Here is a 20,504-nt window from a genome sequence, read left to right as displayed (position 1 = left end):
GAGCAGGACTGAGAGGGAATAAGAGGGAGATAGCGAGGAGGGATAGAGTGAGGGGAAGAGCAGCGATGGGTGGGTCAGTCACACTCCCAGCAGTCCTTATGGAGAACCTGCTGACACCTCAGTCTCCTTGAGAGAGTGTGATGGGGAGAACGAGAGAGAGTGAGATAGAGGAGGGGGTAGAGCTACAGAGAAAGGAATACTGAGAGGGTGCGATCAAGAGGACTGAGAGATTGATAATTAGCTATCAGCGATATGATGATGTTTAGGTCCAGGTAGTCTGGCGTGTGTGTAGCCTAAATGAGCTTACATGGGTGTGTGTAGGGTATGTTCGTGTTGCTAGGCTGAGGTGCTGCAAGTGTGTTGTTGTGTGGGCTCTGATCGCGTCTGGCTGTCTGCGCTGTTCATTGTTGTTTGTAGTGTTGTGCCGGAGAGGTAGAGGACAGACACCTAACAACTTTAACATTTTAACGCCCGGCAACCTCGGCTATCACCATGGAGATGCCTCTCGGACGTGTGTGACGGTCGTTCTCTCATGTTTCTATGGCGATGAATGATCACGCATGCAGCGTATAGGAAGAATGGGAACAGAATAGCTGTCTATTTTTAGTAGAATCAAATGTTATCTTATGTCATTCTATAGTGTTGGTTATGCAATGTGTTGTGTTTGATGGTTTATGTAGATTTTATTACATATTCTGATTGTGTCATGAGGAAATGTATCAGAAAGTGCTGATGTGTCTTCTGGTCATCCTCTGATCCGTACCTTTTGTGCACGTGTGTGTGCACGTGTGTGTGTGTGTGTGTGTGTGTGTGTGTGTGTGTGTGTGTGTGTGTGCGTACAAGGATGGGTGAGCATGATAATAGCCCCTCTCTCTCCAGCAAACAGACTGGTTTGCTGTTACAGCAGGACCTAACTGCCATCTCTCCTATTCTGATGGTTGAAAGTCAAACCTCCATTCAGCTTTAACTGTGTTGACAGAACAGTGATTGTCTTTATGCATCAGTATCTATGTAATAATTATTATTATTTTAAATATCTCTGTGACTGGCAGGTTCACTTAAATTTCAGTTATACTTTTCCAGAAAAATGAATGTTTATCTTGGATGTTCTCATCTTCCTCTCCATCCCTATTCCCTATCCTTTGCAATCATCCAAATTCAAAATTGTAATTTCTTCCGCTTTCCCTTACTCTCTCTTTCTCTCTCTCTCCCGTTGTCCCAGATATCCACACAGAGGCGGTGCAGGCTGCGTTGGCCAAACATAAGGAGGAGAAGATGGCACTACCCATGCCCACCAAACGCCGCTCCACCTACGTTCAGTCGCCCATCAACAACTGCACCCCACCAGGTAGCGTAGGACTGACTCCTTCAAATCAGCCTGACTGCTTCTATTTCCTCAGGAACAGCCTACGTAAGCTTTATTGTTGGTACTGTAGAGTTTAATCTTAAGGTCACACGCTCTCTCTTTCTAATTCTCTCCATCTCTCTTACTTCCTTTCTCCTATCTCAGACTCGTCGTCAAGTTCAGAGGATGAGGGTGCTCTGTTGAGACAGTCGTCAGTGGGTGCTGGTTTGGGGGCTCCTGCCCCTTCCTCTCTGCTGCAGCCCCCCAGTCTGCAGAGCCCTGACTCCTGGATCAACCGCTCTGTCCAGGGCTCCTCCACATCCTCTTCCGCTTCTTCCGCCTCCTCCACCCTGTCCCATGGAGAGAGCAAGCCCCAGCCTCAACCATCCCAGACCCAGACCCAAGCCCAGCCCCAGTACAAGCCACAGTACCAGCCCCAGTACCAGCCCCAGTACCAGCCCCAGTACCAGCCACAGTACCAGTCACAACTACAGCCACAGTCACAGCCACAGCATCCAGCCATAGCTGACATGCTGGCTCAAGCACGCATTGGTAAGATATGTCCTCATGACCACAACACTTTAGAACGCCTTGGCATGTAACCCTATATAAGATAAACCGAGCAGATAAAATGACCCTGTCTTTCTGCCAGGCCTTTCAGAGAACAGTGGACCCCCCCCAGACGTGTTGGCGGCAGCCCCCCAGGCCAGGGGCTCCTCTCAGGTGGACCGGCCCAACAACCCTCCTGTGGTCCGGGGGATGAGCCGCGGACAGAGTCGCTCCAGCATGATGGAGACAGCCGACGGTAAGAACAGCCTCTTTTTTAGGGTGTGTGTGTGTGTGTGTGTGTGTGTGTGTGTGTGTGTGTGTGTGTGTGTGTGTGTGTAAGTAAGAGTACGAAGTCTGTGTGTTTATGTGAGATTGTGAGTGTGTGTCCTCGCCGAATCTTCATACACTTTTGCATTTCCATTGAAAATAACTTTATTTTTATTTTTTAAGTAATAGTGTTTTTCTTGAAAAACATGTTGATTTTTCGACTGGACCATATCATTAACTAAACCATGTTGTTTTGTTTTCTTCTGGCCTTTTTCCACCCTGTCGCATGTTATTTTGACTGGCAATAGGTAACAGAAGAGGTAACACATTCCCTATGAGAAACCCATGAACTACTGGTGTCATATATACTTCTGTGTACTGTTTGTGCCTTGTTCATATCCTCTGCGCCATATGATTAGGGAGAGTAGTATTTCTGTGAAACCAGAACCATCCTCTGAAACCGAATGAATCCTCATGTGTTTTCCTATTATGCAACCAATGATTATTTTCCCTTTTACCTCACTCCATCCCTCCCAGTCCTGGTGTAGAGTTACCCCTTTGCCTGCTGCTTTTCATACTAGCAGACTGCAAGTTGAGAAAGGAAAGCCAGAGATGTGGGTGAAGTCAATCAAGACTTCTCTTCGTATATTGGGGCAGGGTGAGTGTGTGTGACAGTGTTTGCCTCCCCCCATCCAGGTGTCCCGGTGAACAGCAGGGTGTCCACTAAGATCCAGCAGCTGCTCAATACCTTGAAGAGGCCCAAGAGGCCCCCCCTCAGTGAGTTCTTTGTGGATGACCAGGAGGAGATCGTAGAGGGTGAGCCACCATTAATTCTTCAGTCAGTGGATCTCTCTTAGCCTGGTTTCAAATCTGTTTGTGCTGTCTTGTCAACTCCCAAGACAGCACAAACAGATCTGAGACCAGACTATATCTCTGTAAATGTCACCTACAATGTTTTCATTTCCACCCCTCTGTACCAACCTCAAATGTGCTACCTGGTTCATTCTGCCCCCCCCTCCCTCTCTCCCTCCAGTGCCCCAGCCGGACCCCAATACACCACGGCCAGAGGGCCGTCAGATCATCCCAGTGAAGGGGGAGCCCCTGGGGGTGGTCAGTAACTGGCCTCCGGCCCTCCAGGCTGCCCTGGCCCGATGGGGAGCCACACAGGGCAAGAGCCCCGCCCTCACCGCCCTGGACATCACTGGCAAATCCCTGTACACATTGACCTACGGTAAGAAACTAGGCCCACACACAAACCCCTGTACACTTACCTACGGTATGTAACAGTCTCAAACCCCTAATCACACAGACCTACGGAACTTCACAATCTCAAACCCCTAATCACACTGGCCTACAGTATGTCACAATCTCAAACCCCTAACCACACTGACCTACGATATTTCACAATCCCAAACCCCTAACCACACTGACCTACGATATTTCACAATCCCAAACCCCTAACCACACTGACCTACGATATTTCCCAAACAATCCCAAACCCCAAACCCCTAACCACACTGACCTCCCACGATATTTCACAATCCCAAACCCCTAACCACACTGACCTACGATATTTCACAATCCCAAACCCCTAACCACACTGACCTACGATATTTCACAATCCCAAACCCCTAACCACACTGACCTACGATATTTCACAATCCCAAACCCCTAACCACACTGACCTACGATATTTCACAATCCCAAACCCCTAACCACACTGACCTACGATATTTCACAATCCCAAACCCCTAACCACACTGACCTACGATATTTCACAATCCCAAACCCCTAACCACACTGACCTACGATATTTCACAATCCCAAACCCCTAACCACACTGACCTACGATATTTCACAATCCCAAACCCCTAACCACACTGACCTACGATATTTCACAATCCCAAACCCCTAACCACACTGACCTACAGTATGTCACAATCCCAAACCCCTAACCACACTGACCTACAGTATGTCACAATCTCAAACCCCTAACCACACTGACCTACGATATTTCACAATCCCAAACCCCTAACCACACTGACCTACGATATTTCACAATCCCAAACCCCTAACCACACTGACCTACGATATTTCACAATCCCAAACCCCTAACCACACTGACCTACAGTATGTCACAATCCCAAACCCCTAACCACACTGACCTACAGTATGTCACAATCTCAAACCCCTAACCACACTGACCTATTTCGATATTTCACAATCCCAAACCCCTAACCACACTGACCTACGATATTTCACCCAATCCCAAACCCCCTAACCACACTGACCTAAGATATTTCACAATCCCAAACCCCTAACCACACTGACCTACAGTATGTCACAATCCCAAACCCCTAACCACACTGACCTACAGTATGTCACAATCTCAAACCCTTAACCACACTGACCTACGATATTTCACAATCCCAAACCCCTAACCACACTGACCTACGATATTTCACAATCCCAAACCCCTAACCACACTGACCTACGATATTTCACAATCCCAAACCCCTAACCACACTGACCTACGATATTTCACAATCCCAAACCCCTAACCACACTGACCTAAGATATTTCACAATCCCAAACCCCTAACCACACTGACCTACAGTATGTCACAATCCCAAACCCCTAACCACACTGACCTACAGTATGTCACAATCTCAAACCCCTAACCACACTGACCAATCCCAAACCCTAACCACACTGACCTATTTCACAATCCCAAACCCCTAACCACACTGACCTACAGTATGTCACAATCCCAAACCCCTAACCACACTGACCTATGGTATGTCAGTGTCACAATCTCAAACCCCTAACCACACTGACCTACGATATTTCACAATCCCAAACCCCTAACCACACTGACCTATGGCATGTCAGTGTCAAATCCCGAACCCCTAACCACACTGACCTATGGTATGTCAGTGTCAAATCCCGAACCCCTAACCACACTGACCTACGATATTTCACAATCCCAAACCCCTAACCACACTGACCTACGATATTTCACAATCCCAAACCCCTAACCACACTGACCTACAATATTTCACAATCCCAAACCCCTAACCACACTGACCTATGGTATGTCAGTGTCAAATCCCGAACCACACTGAACCACGGTGAGAGACCTAGAGCCATGCAGAGATTTTCTACTGATACTACAACCTGACTTAGATACCCCCATCTAATCCATGGTTAGAGAACATATGATTTTTGACATCTATAACTCTACTTAGTGAGGGATACTTTATTTATTACATCCTCTTAGGTTATTGTTGGTGCTATACTGTCATGATGTGGATAAAGTCATCTTGGTAATGGAGGGTTATGAGAGGTGGAGTATGAGATTGATTGACATATTGTGACACTGTTATTTACGATGCATACCCTTCCTCCCTCCTACCTCCCCTTCTCCCGCCATCAGGGAAGCTGTGGAGCCGCAGTGTAAAGCTGGCCTACACCCTCCTCAACAAACTGGGACCCAAGAACGAGCAGGTCCTCAAGCCTGGGGACAGGGTGAGACACATTGACTCGCACTACTTCTACTTCTCTCGTAATGATATAGCGCCATATATATTTTTTAAATTTGTTTTTATTTATTAAGGAACCCCATTAGCTGCTGTCAAGGCAGAAACGACTCTTCCTGGGGTCCAAACAAGATTAAGGCAATTACATCATAAAAAAATACAAATAAAACAGTACATCATACAGCACATTATTACACCACTACTCTACGACAAAATGTATAATTCCCCAATACAACAATATTACAACATTACAATGTATGTGTGTGTAGGGTGTGTGTATGTTAGCGAGTTTGTGTGTGTCTCTTCACAGTCCGCATTGTTCCATAAGATGTAGTTGTATCTGTTTTTTTAAAATCAGATTTTACTGCTTGCTTATAAAATCAATTGCTTACTTGCAATCAGCAGTTGCTACATCTAAAGTAGCCACTCTTTGCCTTGATGACAGCTTTGCACACTCTTGGCATTCTCTCAACCAGCTTAATGAGGTAGTCACCTGGAATGCATTTAAATGAACAGGTGTGCCTTGTTAAAAGTTAATTGTGGAATTTCTTTCCTTCTTAATGCGTTTGAGCCAATCAGTTGTGTTTTGACAAGGTACGGGTGGTATACAGAAGATAGCCCTATTTGGTAAAAGACCAAGTCCACATTATGGCAAGAACAGCGCAAATAAGCAAAGAGAAACGACAGTCTATCATTACTTTAACTTCTTGCGTCGAGCCATCCCGGATCCGGGATCGTGAATACAGCCTCAAGCTCATTACCATAACGCAACATTAACCAATCATGAAAATCGCAAATGAAATTAAATCAATATGCTAGCTCTCAAGCTTAGCCTTTTGTTAACAACACTGTCATCTCAGATTTTCAAAAATATGCTTCTCAACCATAGCAAAACTAGCATTTGTGTAACAGTATTGATAGCTATTGATAGCTAGCATTAGCATTTAGCGTTAGCATTCAGCAGGCAACATTTTCACAAAAACCAGAAAACCATTCAAATAAAATAATTTACCTTTGAAGAACTTCGGATGTTTTCAATGAGGAGACTCTCAGTTAGATAGCAAATGTTCAGTTTTTCCTGAAAGATTATTTGTGCAGGAGAAATGAGTCTGTTTTCTGCTTCATGTTTGGCTACCAAAAAAAACGAAAATTCATTCATCCAAACGCCAAACTTTCCTCCACATTAAGACATGAAGGTCAGTCAATCTGGAAAATGTTAAGAACTTTGAAAGTTTCTTCAAGTGCAGTCGTAAAAAAACATCAAGCGCTATGATGAAACTGGCTCTCATGAGGTCCACCACAGGAAAGGAACACCCAGAGTTACCTTTGTGCAGAGGGATACGTTCATTAGAGTTACCTGCACTTCAGAAATTGCAACCCAAATAAATGCTTCACAGAGTTCAAGTAACAGACACATCTCTTCATCAACTGTTTTTCAAAAGGACAATGACTCAGCATACCTCCATCTGTGTAAAGGCTATTTGACCAAGAAGAAGAGTGATGGAGTGCTGAATCAGATGACCTGGCCTCCACAATCACCCGACCTCAACCCAAATGATATGGTTTGGGATGAGTTGGACTTGCGGAGTGGAGGAAAAACAGCCAACAAGTGCTCAGCACATGTGGGAACTCCTTCAAGATTGTTGGAAAAGCATTCCAGGTGAAGCTGGTTGAGATAATGCGAAGAGCGTGCAAAGCTTTCATCAAGGCAAAGGGTGGCTACTTTGAAGAATCAAAAATATAAAATATATTTTGATTCGTTTAACACTTTTTTGGTAACTACATGATTCCATTTATGTTATTTCATAGTTTTGATATCTTCACTATTATTCTACAGTGTAGAAAATAGTAAAAGTAAAGACAAAACCTTGAAGGAGTAAGTGTGTCCAAACTTTTGACTGGTACTGTGTATTTATATAGGTTGGATAGAAATGTTTATATTTATGTTATAAACTCAGCAAAATAAGAAACTGTCCTTCAAAGATAATTCGTAAAAATCCAAATAACTTCACCGATCTTCGTTGTAAAGGATTTAAACACGGTTTCCCATGCTTGTTCAATGAACCATAAACAATGAATGAACATGCACCTGTGGAACGGTCGTTAAGACACTAACAGCTTACAGACGGTAGGCAATTATGTCACAGTTATGAAAACTTAGGATACTAAGAGGCCTTTCTACTGACTCTGAAAAACACCCAAAGAAAGATACCCAGGGTCCCTGCTCATCTGCGTGGACGTGCCTTAGGTATGCTGCAAGGAGGCATGAGGACTGCAGATGTGGCCAGGGCAATAAATTGCAATGTCCGTACTGTGAGACGCCTGAGACAGTGCTACAGGGAAACAGGACGGACAGCTGATCATACTCGCAGTTGCAGACCACGTGTAACAACACCTGCACAGGATCAGTACATCCGAACATCACACCTGCGGGACATGATGGCAACAACAACTGCCCGAGTTACACCAGGAGCAAGACGGGAATGACAGTGTTCAGACATGGCCAGCGAAGAGCCCGGATCTCAATCCCATTGAGTATGTCTGGGACCTGTTGGATCAGAGGGTGAGGGCTAGGGCCGTTCCCCCCCCAGAAATGTCAGGGAACTTGCAGGTGCCTTGGTGGAAGAGTGGGGTAACATCTCACAGCAAGAACTGGCAAATCTGGTTCAGTCCATGAGGAGGAGATGCACTGCAGTACTTAATACAGCTTGTGGCCACACCAGATACTGACTGTTACTTTTGATTTTGACCCCCCCCTCCCCCCTTTGTTCAGGGACACATTATTCCATTTCTGTTAGTCACATGTCTGTGGAACTTGATCAGTTTATGTTTCAGTTGTTGAATCTTGTTATGTGCATACAAATATTTACACATGTTAAGTTTGCTGAAAATAAATGCAGTTGACAGTGAGAGAACGTTTATTTTTTTGCTGAGTTATATATATATATATATATATACAGGGCACATTTGTAAAATAGACTTAGGTCTCAATATGTCTTCCCTGTTTTATAAAATTATAAATGATTCAGCCCCATCCCTCAGCTTTTTTACAGAAACAGGGTTTTTACCGAAATGGGCGGGGAGAACACTTTTATTGTTTTTACTGCTGATTTCTGCATTAAGGTCCATACATCAACCAAATGTTTTATTTTATTTCCGGTAGGTGGCTCTAGTGTACCCAAACAGTGACCCTGGGATGTTCTGGGTGGCCTTCTATGGCTGCCTGCTGGCTGAGGTCATCCCTGTCCCTATAGAGGTACCTTTGTCTCGCAAGGTAAGGACATGTCATTGGAACTTTTTCAAGCCTACATTGACATGCTGTTACATCTGCTTTGTGATTGACTCCATGTCCATTGTTGTTCCACCAGGATGCAGGCAGTAGTCAGGTGGGCTTCCTGCTTGGCAGTTGTGGTGTAACTCTGGCTCTGACCAGTGAGATCTGTCTGAAGGGACTCCCCAAGACGCCCACCGGAGAGATACTACAGTTCAAAGGTCAGGAGCTGCCTCTCTTACTGGCCGTATTACAGAGCATCAATGTATTTCATTCACTGGTCACCGACTGAGAAGATTGACTGATCTACAAGTAGTAATGAGTAGTTATTTAGGAAGCCAGGTGATTTGTAGTCATCCTGTCGACGACTGCAATCTGGTTGATCTCAATCACCACCATTGTCTCTAGAGATCAAAATGTGATACTTTTTGTCTTTCGCTATGAGTCTCTTTTTAATGAAGTTGATTGGCTGACATATGTTATTAACTGTCTTTCATAGGCTGGCCTCAGCTAAAGTGGGTGGTGACAGATTCCAAGTACCTCACCAAACCTGGCAAGGACTGGCAGCCCCACATCCCTACAGCTAACACTGACCCTGCATACATAGAGGTGAGGTGAGGTGTGTGTGTGTGCACATGTGTGTACTTCTCATTCAATCCTAATGGATTGTGTTTTCTCTCCCCCTAGTACAAGGCAAGTAAGGAGGGCACAGTGATGGGTGTGGCTGTGTCTAAGGTGGCCATGTTAACCCATTGCCAAGCACTGACCCAGGCCTGCAACTACTGTGAGGGTGAGTAACTATACAATATGAGAGGGGCATACCCTATCGCAAGAGTAAGTCTATGGCATCTTTATGAGGATTTAAAAAAATATATAGATATTTCACCTTTTATTTAACCAGGTAGGCTAGTTGAGAACAAGTTCTCATTTGCAACTGCGACCTGGCCAAGATAAAGTAAAGCAGTTCGACATATACAACAACACAGAGTTACACATGGAGTAAAGAAACATATAGTCAATAATATAGTAGAAAATTCTATATACAGTATGTGCAAATGAGGTAGGATAAGGGAGGTAAGGCAATAAATAGGCCATGGTGGTGAAGTAATTACAATATAGAAATTAAACACTGGAATGGTAGATGTGCAGAAGATGTATGTGCAAGTAGAGATACTGGGGTGCAAAGGAGCAAGAAAAATAAATAAATACAGTATGGAGATGAGGTAGTTGGATGGGCAATTTACAGATGGGCTATGTAAAAGGTACAGTGATCTGTGAGCTGCTCTGACAGCTGGAGCTTAAAGATGGTGAGAGATATGAGTCTCCAGCCTCAGTGTTTTTTGCAGTTCGTTCCAGTCATTTGCTGCAGAAAACTGGAAGGAAAGGTGGCCAAAGGAAGAATTGGCTTTGGGGGTGACCAGTGAGATATACAGTGCCTTGCGAAAGTATTCGGCCCCCTTGAACTTTGCGACCTTTTGCCACATTTCAGGCTTCAAACATAAAGATATAAAACTGTATTTTTTTGTGAAGAATCAACAAGTGGGACACAATCATGAAGTGGAACGACATTTATTGGATATTTCAAACTTTTTTAACAAATCAAAAACTGAAAAATTGGGCGTGCAAAATTATTCAGCCCCTTTACTTTCAGTGCAGCAAACTCTCTCCAGAAGTTCAGTGAGGATCTCTGAATGATCCAATGTTGACCTAAATGACTAATGATGATAAATACAATCCACCTGTGTGTAATCAAGTCTCCGTATAAATGCACCTGCACTGTGATAGTCTCAGAGGTCCGTTAAAAGCGCAGAGAGCATCATGAAGAACAAGGAACACACCAGGCAGGTCCGAGATACTGTTGTGAAGAAGTTTAAAGCCGGATTTGGATACAAAAATATTTCCCAAGCTTTAAACATCCCAAGGAGCACTGTGCAAGCGATAATATTGAAATGGAAGGAGTATCAGACCACTGCAAATCTACCAAGACCTGGCCGTCCCTCTAAACTTTCAGCTCATACAAGGAGAAGACTGATCAGAGATGCAGCCAAGAGGCCCATGATCACTCTGGATGAACTGCAGAGATCTACAGCTGAGGTGGGAGACTCTGTCCATAGGACAACAATCAGTCGTATATTGCACAAATCTGGCATTTATGGAAGAGTGGCAAGAAGAAAGCCATTTCTTAAAGATATCCATCAAAAGTGTTGTTTAAAGTTTGCCACAAGCCACCTGGGAGACACACCAAACATGTGGAAGAAGGTGCTCTGGTCAGATGAAACCAAAATTGAACCTTTTGGCAACAATGCTAAATGTTATGTTTGGCGTAAAAGCAACACAGCTCATCACCCTGAACACACCATCCCCACTGTCAAACATGGTGGTGGCAGCATCATGGTTTGGGCCTGCTTTTCTTCAGCAGGGACAGGGCAGATGGTTAAAATTGATGGGAAGATGGATGGAGCCAAATACAGGACCATTCTGGAAGAAAACCTGATGGAGTCTGCAAAAGACCTGAGACTGGGACGGAGATTTGTCTTCCAACAAGACAATGATCCAAAACATAAAGCAAAATCTACAATGGAATGGTTCAAAAATAAACATATCCAGGTGTTAGAATGGCCAAGTCAAAGTCCAGACCTGAATCCAATCGAGAATCTGTGGAAAGAACTGAAAACTGCTGTTCACAAATGCTCTCCATCCAACCTCACTGAGCTCGAGCTGTTTTGCAAGGAGGAATGGGAAAAAATTTCAGTCTCTCGATGTGCAAAACTGATAGAGACATACCCCAAGCGACTTACAGCTGTAATCGCAGCAAAAGGTGGCACTACAAAGTATTAACTTAAGGGGGCTGAATAATTTTGCACGCCCAATTTTTCAGTTTTTGATTTGTTAAAAAAGTTTGAAATATCCAATAAATGCCGTTCCACTTCATGATTGTGTCCCACTTGTTGTTGATTCTTCACAAAAAATACAGTTTTATATCTTTATGTTTGAAGCCTGAAATGTGGCAAAAGGTCGCAAAGTTCAAGGGGGCCGAATACTTTCGCAAGGCACTGTATTAGCATCTGGGACTGAGTAGGAGGCAGTTTACTCTGGGCATGCTTTTCATCCAAACATGACAATGCTGCCCCCTATCCATAAGAAGTTAATGCAAACGCTGTGTCAGATTTTTTAAAACTTTACGGAAAAAGCATAACCTGAGAACGGCGCTCAGAGCCCAAACCAGCCAGAGAAATATCCGCCATGTTGGGTAGTCAACATTATTCATAAACAGTATTTTAAATATTCACTTACCTTTGATGATCTTCATCAGAATGCACTCCCAGGAATCGCAGTTCCACAATAAATGCTTGTTTTGTTCGATAATGTCCATCATTTATGTCCATTTATGTCCAATTGCTTCTTTTGTTAGGGCGTTTGGTTAACAAATCCAAATGCGCGATCTGGTCCATTTGGACGAAACGTTCAAAAAGTTATATTACAGGTCGAAGAAACTTGTCCAGCTAAGTATAGAATCAATCTTTAGGATGTTTTTTATCATAAAAGTTCAATAATGTTCCAACTGGAGAATTCCTATGTCTGTAGAGAAGCAATGGAATGACGGCTACCTTTCAAGTGAAAGCTCGTGATTGAGAACGAGGCTGTAGGCAGATCACTGACTCAAAGTGCTCCCATCCGGCTCCACATCACAGTAGAATCCTCATTCAAGATTCTAAAGATGGTTGACATCTAGTGAAAGCCTTAGGAAGTGCAACATAACCAATATCCCACTGTGTATTCAATAGGGGTGAGTTCAAAAACTACAACCCTCAGATTTCCCACTTCCTGTTTGGATTTTTTCCCAGGTTTTTGTCTGCCATATGAGTTCTGTTGTACTCAGACATCATTCAAACAGTTTTAGAAACTTCAGAGTGTTTTCTATCTAATACTAATAATAATATGCATATATTAGCATCTGGGACTGGGTAGGAGGCAGTTCACTCTGGGCACGCTATTCATCCAAAAGTGAAAATGCTGCCCCCTATCCCAAAGAAGTTAACTTGGCTTTCGAAGACCTTAGAAAGGCAGGGTAGGATAGATATAGGTCTGTAGTAGTTTGGGTCTAGTGTCTCCCCCTTTGAAGAGGGGGATGACCGCGGCAGCTTTCCAATCTTTGGGAATTTCAGACGATATGAAAGAGGTTGAACGGGCTAGTAATAGGGGTTGCAACAATTTCGGCAGATAATTTTAGAAAGAGAGGGTCCAGATTGTCTAGCCCATCTGATTTGTAGGGGTCCAGATTTTGCAGTTCTTTCAGAACATCAGCTATCTGGATTTGGGTGAAGGAGAAATGTGGAGGGCTGTTGATCGGGGTATGGGTAGCCAGGTGGAAAGCACGGCCAGCCGTAGAAAAATACTTATTGAAATTCTCAATTATAGTGGATTTATCGGTGGTGACAGTGTTTCCTAGCCTCAGTGCAGTCGGCAGCTGGAAGGAGGTGCTCTTATTCTCCATGGACTTTAGTGTCCCAGAACTTTTTTGAGTTTGTGCTGCAGGATGCAAATTTCTGCTTTAAAAAGCTAGCCTTAGCTTTCCTAACTGCATGTGTATATTGGTTCCTAACTTCCCTGATAAGTTTCATATCACAGGGGCTATTCGATGCTAATGCAGAATGCCACAGGATGTTTTGTGCTGGTCAAGGGCAGTCAGGTCTGGAGAGAATCAAGGGCTATATTTGTTCCTGGTTCTACATTTTTTGAATGGGGCATGCTTATTTAAGATGATGAGGAAGGCACTTTTAAAGAATAACCAGGCATCCTCTACTGATGGGATAAGGTCAGAATCCTTCCCGGATACCCGGGCCAGGTCGCTTAGAAAGGCCTGCTCGCTAAAGGGTTTTAGGGAACATTTAACAGTGATGAGGGGTGGTCGTTTGACCGCAGACCCATTACGGATGCAGGCAATAAGGCAGTGATCGCTGAGATCTTGGTTGAAAACAGCAGAGGTGTATTTGGAGGGCAAGTTGGTTAGGATGATATCTATGAGGGTGCCCATGTTTATGGCTTTGGGGTTGTTCCTGGTGGGGTCATTGATCATTTGTGTGAGATTGAGGGCATCAATCTTAGATTGTAGGATGGACGGGGTGTTAAGCATGTCACAAGTTTAGGTCACCTAGCAGTACGAGCTCTGAAAATAGATGGAGGACAATGAATTCACATATGGTGTCCAGGGCACAGCTGGGGGCAGAGGGTGGTCTATAGCAAGCGGCAACGGTGAGAGACTTGTTTCTGAAAGGTGGATTTTTAAAAGTAGAAGCTTGAATTGTTTGGGTACAGACCTGGATAGTAAGACAGAACTCTGCAGGCTATTTCTGCAGTCGATTGCCATACCGCCGCCTTTGGCAGTTCTATCTTGTCGGAAAATGTAATAGTTAGCGATGTACATTTCAGCGTTTTTGGTGGTCTTACTAAGCCAGGATTCAGACACGGCTAGGACATCCGGGTTGCCAGAGTGTGCTAAAGTAGTGAATAAAACAAACTTAGGGAGGAGGCTTCTAATGTTAACATGCATGAAACCAAGGCTTTTACGGTTACAGAAGTCAACAAATGTGAGCACCTGGGGAGTAGGAGTGGAGCTAGGCACTGCAGGGCCTGGATTTACCTCTACATCACCAGAGGAACAGAGGAGGAGTAGGATAAGGGTACGGCTAAAGGCTTTCAGAACTGGTCGTCTAGTACGTTTGGAACAGAGAGTAAAAGGAGCAGGTTTCTGGGTACAATAGAATTGATTCAAGGCATAATGTACCGACAAAGGTATGGTAGGATGTGAGTACATTGGAGGTAAACCTAGGAATTGAGTAAAGATGAGAGGGATATTGTCTCTAGAGACGTTTTAACCAGGTGATGTCACCACATATGTGGGAGGTGGAATTTAATGGTTGTTTAAGGCATATTGAGCAGGGCTAGAGGCTCTACAGTGAAATAAGACAATAATCACTAACCAGGACAGTAATGGACAAGGCATATTGATATTAAGGAGATGCATGCGTAGGGTTCCAGTGAGTGGTTGGGCTGGCTGGAGACACGGCGATTCAGATAGCTAGCAGGCCGTGGTTAGCAAGCTAGCAGAAGGGCCTTAGAGGGACGTCTCGACAGAGGAAAGTCTGTTTTAGCCTCCGCGTGCGGTGACGTCGATAGACCAGTCGTGATGGATTAGTAGGGTTCCGAGTAGCAGAGGGGTTCAAGTCCAATTGGCAAAATAGGTATCGTGGCCCAAGAAATTGGCTGATGGATCTATTCAGCTAACAGTCAAATATGCTCTCGACAGCTAACGGGCCCGGCTAGCAGCTAGCGGGCCGTGGCTAGCAGCTAGCGGGCCGCGGCTAGCAGGCTAGCAGATGAGCATTCAGGGGACGTCGCGATGTTGGGGCCAGTTGAGTACCCCCTTGAGCAGATTACGTCGTAGTCCAGTTGTGAAGGATCGGCGGGCTTCCGTGCCCCGTGTCAGCAGTAGAAGGGGTCCGGGTATTGTAGCCCAGGAGTACCTGATGGGCCTCTTCAGCTAGCCGGGAGAATGGGCCTAGCATGGACTAGCTCCAGGCTAATTGGTGCTTTCTAATTGGTGCAGACGTTAGCCAGGAGTAGTCACTCGGATAGCAGCTGGCTAGCTGCGATGATCCAGATAAAAAGGTCCAGAGCTTGCGGTAGGAATCCAGGGATATGGAGAGAAAATAGCTCCGGTATGCTCTGGTTTGAGTCGCGTTGTACAAACTGGCGAGAGCTTACCGAGCTAATGGTTAGCTGATGACCGCTAGCAGTAGTTAGCTGACTACTAGCTAGTAGCTAGTGAGCTGGCTAGCTTCTGTTGGGGGATTCCGGTTCGAGGGAAATAATAATACATTAGAAAAAACAGATCCACAACACATTGGGTGAGGCGGGTTGCAGGAGAGTATTTTGAAGTTCAGGTTTAGAAAAAGATTTTAAAAAGATATGCGAAGAAAAAGATATAAAGAGATATATACATGGGACACGACAAGACGTCTGACTGCTACGCCATCTTGGGTTTTGACGATGAAATACAGGGAACAAGTGTTTGAAGGATGCTTCTCATAGGGACTTATCTATTTGTTTCTGTTCTTAGGTGAGACATTAGTGAACGTTCTGGACTTTAAAAAGGACATGGGCCTGTGGCATGGAGTTCTCACGGTGAGAGTGTGTTTGTGGATTGGGGGATAATAGTTACAGGTAAACTGATTTCATATCATATGTATTTCCATTCAATAATTTGTATTTTGTTGTTCTTTCAGAGTGTAATGAACAGGATCCACACTATCAGTGTGCCCTACGCTGTTATGAAGGCTTGCCCTCTCTCCTGGGTTCAGAGGGTCCACATACATAAAGGTAGTTACACCACCCACACCTCCACACCCTCTCTCTCTCTCTCTCTCCGTGTGACCATGAGAACACTGTGATGTTCATGTACTCATTTGTTCCTCCTCTCCCCCCATAGCGCGCGTTGCCTTGGTGAAGTGTCGTGACCTGCACTGGGCCATGATGGCACACAGGGAACAGAGGGACACCAGCCTGGCATCACTGCGCATGCTCATTGTTGCTGACGGAGCCAACCCCTGTGAGTGTGAAATGTAGTCCATGCAGGGAAATGTGTGGAAGCCACACTGGAACTACAGATGGCAGACATGTTTGGAACTGGTCTGCATCCCAGTAAGCAAAATTACCTTGAAAATACTTTAAAAGGTCTTTTGCATTTTAGGTACTGAATGAAAGGTGAAAATACTTATTTTCCATATGTCGAAAATACTTATTTTCCAGATGTTGAAATCGGATGCATTGTAGGTGTTGAATGAAAGGTGAGAAGACTTATTTTCTGGCAGTCAAAATTATGTATTTTCCGGACATTGAAAATACTTAATTTACAGATGGAAAAAAAAAAAAATCAGACATTGATTCTATGGTAAAATTTCAACTGCACATACATTCTCAATGAAGTAAGCATTGTATCACAATAATACTTTTTCAAGGCTCTTACTATAGGAAAAACGAGCCAACTGAAGATTGCAACAGAATATTTAGTATTACTTTCAGCTGTAGCATTAGGTATGTTAGCTTTTTCAAAAGCTTTGTACCTGACAGCAATTATGTTCAAACTAATTCAACCTAGGTAATAAACCAACAGACAACTTCAACTACAATAACATTCTCAGTTAAAAAATCTTTCTTACTATGACTGTGATATATTGTTGTTTATCTACTTAAGTTGAATGCATTGACTGTAGGTGGTCCTGGATAAGATCATCTGCTGAATAACCAAAATGTAAATTATATAGTTTTTATGTATAATGTAGCATGCTGGGTATTATGCTAATTAGCCCCGCCCCCAAACAAGTACACATTTGGTCGGTGTAGACCAGATCCAAAATTGTACTAATAATAGACGTTTAGGCTATGTTTCACAAGTTTGAACCTCAGTACAGTACGGCACCGATTTGTACAATAGAGCACAGTAGAGTGCAGTACAGGAAAACGTTTATTTGGTAGAGTAGACAGTAGAGTAAAGTTTAGTTCATTAGAGTATAGTGCATTAGAATAAAGTAGGGGACAATACAGTACACGACTTTACAGTACTCTACTGTGCTCTACTGTATTGTACTGTACTATATTCTACTTTTCTTGACTATACTGTGTACTATACTGTAATGTACTGTACTCTGCTGTGCTGTACTGTGCTGTCCAAAATTGTGAGACATAGTGCTTTCGGAAAGTATTCAGACCCCTTGACTTTTTCCACATTTTGTTACATTACAGCCTTATTCTAAAATGGATTAAATAAATACAAATTCCTTAGCAATCTACACATATTACTCCATAACTACAAAGCGAAAACTGTTTTCTAGTAATGTTTTGCAAATGTACACAGAAATACCTTATATACTTAAGTATTCAGACCCTTTGCTATGTGACTCAAAATTGAGCTCCGGTGCATCCTGTTTACATTAATCATCATTCAGATGTTTTTACAACTTGATTGGTGTCCACCTGTTTTAAATTCAATTGATTGGACATTATTTGGGAAAGGCACACAACTGTCTATATAAGGTCCCACAGTTGACAGTGCATGTCAGAGCAAAAACCAAACCATGAGGTCGAAGAAATTGTCTGTAGAGCTCCGAGACAGGATTTTGTCGAGGTACAGATCTGGAGAAGGGTACCAAAACATGTCTGCAGCATTGAAGGTCCCCAAAAGCACAGTGGCCTCCATCATTCTCAAATAGAAAGAGTTTGAAACCACCAAGACTCTTCCTACAGCTGGCCGCCCAGCCAAACTGAGCAATCACGGGACAAGGGTCTTGGTCAGGGAGGTGACCAAGAACCCTATGGGTCACTCTGACAGAGCTCCAGAGTTCCTCTGTGGAGATAGGAGAACCTTCCCGAAAGACAACCATCTTTGCAGCACTCCACCAATCAGGCTTTTATGGTAGAGTGACCAGACGGAAGCCACTTCTCAGTAAAAGGCACATGACAGCCCGATTGGAGTTTGCCAAAAGGCACCTAAAGACTCTCAGACCATGAGAAACAAGATTCTCTGGTCTGATGAAACCAAGATTGAACTCTTTGGCCTGAAGGCCAAGCATCACGTCTAGGAAACCTGACACCATCCCTACAGTGAAGCTTGGTGCTGGCAGCATCATGCTGTGGGGATGTTTTTCAGCGGCAGGGACTGGGAGACTCGTCAGGATCTAGGCAAAGATGAACGGAGCAAAGTACAGAGAGATCAGACTGGGGCGAAGGTTCACCTTCCAACAGGACAACGACCCTAAGCACACAGGCAAGACAACACAGGAGTGGCTTCGGGACAAGTCTCTGAATGCCCTTGAGTGGCCCAGCCAGAGCCCGGACTTGAAGGGTCGAGACTGTAATCGCTGCCAAAGGTGCTTTAACAAAGTACTGGTCTGAATACTTATGTAAATGTCATATTTCAGTTTTTATTTTTAATAAATTAGCAACAATTCCTAAAAACCTGTTTGTGCTTTGTTATTATGGGGTATTGTGTGTAGATTGATGAGGAAAACATTTTTAAAAGTACATTTTAGAATAAGGCTAACCTAACAGAATGTGGAAAAAGTCAAGGGGTCTGAAAACTTTCCGAAGGCACAGTAGATGTCAGGAGTGGACCAAATCTGAACCAATTATAGACGTCTATGTTTGGGCCAAATAAAGGCCAGTCCGGACGTCAGTGGATGTTGAAATCAAGGCTGGTCTAGACCGGACAAAATCTGAACCAAACATAGACGTCTATGATTGGTTCAGATTTGGTCCAGTCTGGACAGGACCAAAAAACATTGCTGTCGGTAAATGCAAATAGGACAATTGCAAGTGATAAACAAAGCCCTGTATGGTTAAAATAGATACCCTCCAAAAATGGTCAGTGTTGTGAGCCAGCACCTCGTCTTAATAGGTGTGAGATGTCATTGTTGTTGAGTCTCTCTCTCTCTGTCTTTGTCTCTCCCTAAGGGTCGGTGTCGTCCTGCGATGCCTTCCTCAATGTGTTCCAGATCCACGGGCTGAAGCCAGAGGTCATCTGTCCCTGTGCCACCTCCCCTGAGGCCATGACGGTAGCCATCCGCAGGTAGGATGGGCTGAATCCGTCTGTTTAGCGAAAGTAACAGTTTGTGTTTTGTTTTGCTACTCGGCCAAATTGTATTTATTTATTTGTATTTACTTAACCTTTATTTATCTAGGCAAGTCACTTAAGAACATATTCTTATTTATAATGACGGCCTACTAAAAGGCAAAAGGCCTCCTGCGGGGACGTGGGCCTGGGATTTAAAAAATGAATACTATATAAATATAGGACAAAACGCACATCACAACAAGAGAGACACAACACTACATAAAGAAAGACCTAAGACAACAACATAACAAGGCAGTACAACATGACAACACAGCATGGTAGCAACACAACATGACAACAACATGGTAGCAACACAACATGGTAGCAGCACAAAAACATGGTACAAACATTATTGGGCAAAGTCAACAGCACAAAGGTCAAGAAGGTAGAGACAACATTCCATCATACAAAGCAGCCACAACTGTCAGTAAAAGTGTCCATGATTGAGTCTTTGAATGAAGAGATTGATATAAAACTGTCCAGTTTGAGTGTTTGTTGCAGCTTGTTCCAGTTGTTAGCTGCAGCGAACTGAAAGGAGGAGCGACTCAGGGATGTGTGTGCTTTGGGAACCTTTAACAGAATGTGACTGGCAGAATGGGTGTTGTATGTGGAGAATGAGGGCTGCAGTAGATATCTCAGATATGGGGGAGTGAGGCCTAAGAGGGTTTTATAAATAAGCATCAACCAGTGGGTCTTGCGACGGGTTTACAGAGATGACCAGTTTACAAAGGAGTATAGAGTGCAGTGATGTGTCCTATAAGGAGCATTGGTGGAAAATCTGATGGCAGAATGGTAAAGAACATCTAGCCGCTCGAGAGCACCTGCCGATCAATAAATTATGTCTCCGTAATCTAGCATGGGTAG

General features: G+C 43.9%; 1 protein-coding gene across 1 annotated transcript in view; it reads left to right on the top strand.

Annotated features, from left to right (window-relative positions):
* The window catches only part of LOC115143116 (disco-interacting protein 2 homolog B-A-like), an 86,925-nt gene that overhangs the window by 47,008 nt on the left and 19,413 nt on the right, over nt 1–20,504 (top strand). The window contains exons 5-18 of the mRNA XM_065001798.1: nt 1,223–1,348; nt 1,511–1,897; nt 1,998–2,150; nt 2,858–2,977; nt 3,195–3,392; nt 5,598–5,689; nt 8,864–8,974; nt 9,069–9,192; nt 9,471–9,580; nt 9,659–9,761; nt 16,092–16,156; nt 16,258–16,351; nt 16,461–16,580; nt 19,481–19,595. Of these exons, the coding sequence (XP_064857870.1) occupies nt 1,223–1,348; nt 1,511–1,897; nt 1,998–2,150; nt 2,858–2,977; nt 3,195–3,392; nt 5,598–5,689; nt 8,864–8,974; nt 9,069–9,192; nt 9,471–9,580; nt 9,659–9,761; nt 16,092–16,156; nt 16,258–16,351; nt 16,461–16,580; nt 19,481–19,595 (1,918 nt within the window). The remainder of the gene's footprint in view (nt 1–1,222; nt 1,349–1,510; nt 1,898–1,997; nt 2,151–2,857; nt 2,978–3,194; nt 3,393–5,597; nt 5,690–8,863; nt 8,975–9,068; nt 9,193–9,470; nt 9,581–9,658; nt 9,762–16,091; nt 16,157–16,257; nt 16,352–16,460; nt 16,581–19,480; nt 19,596–20,504) is intronic.

This window comes from Oncorhynchus nerka, linkage group LG15, assembly GCF_034236695.1.
Source record: "Oncorhynchus nerka isolate Pitt River linkage group LG15, Oner_Uvic_2.0, whole genome shotgun sequence".
In the NCBI taxonomy this organism is placed as follows: domain Eukaryota; kingdom Metazoa; phylum Chordata; class Actinopteri; order Salmoniformes; family Salmonidae; genus Oncorhynchus; species Oncorhynchus nerka.
The sequence above is the reverse complement of the archived record's forward strand: the minus strand, read 5'-3'. Positions and strand labels throughout refer to the sequence as shown.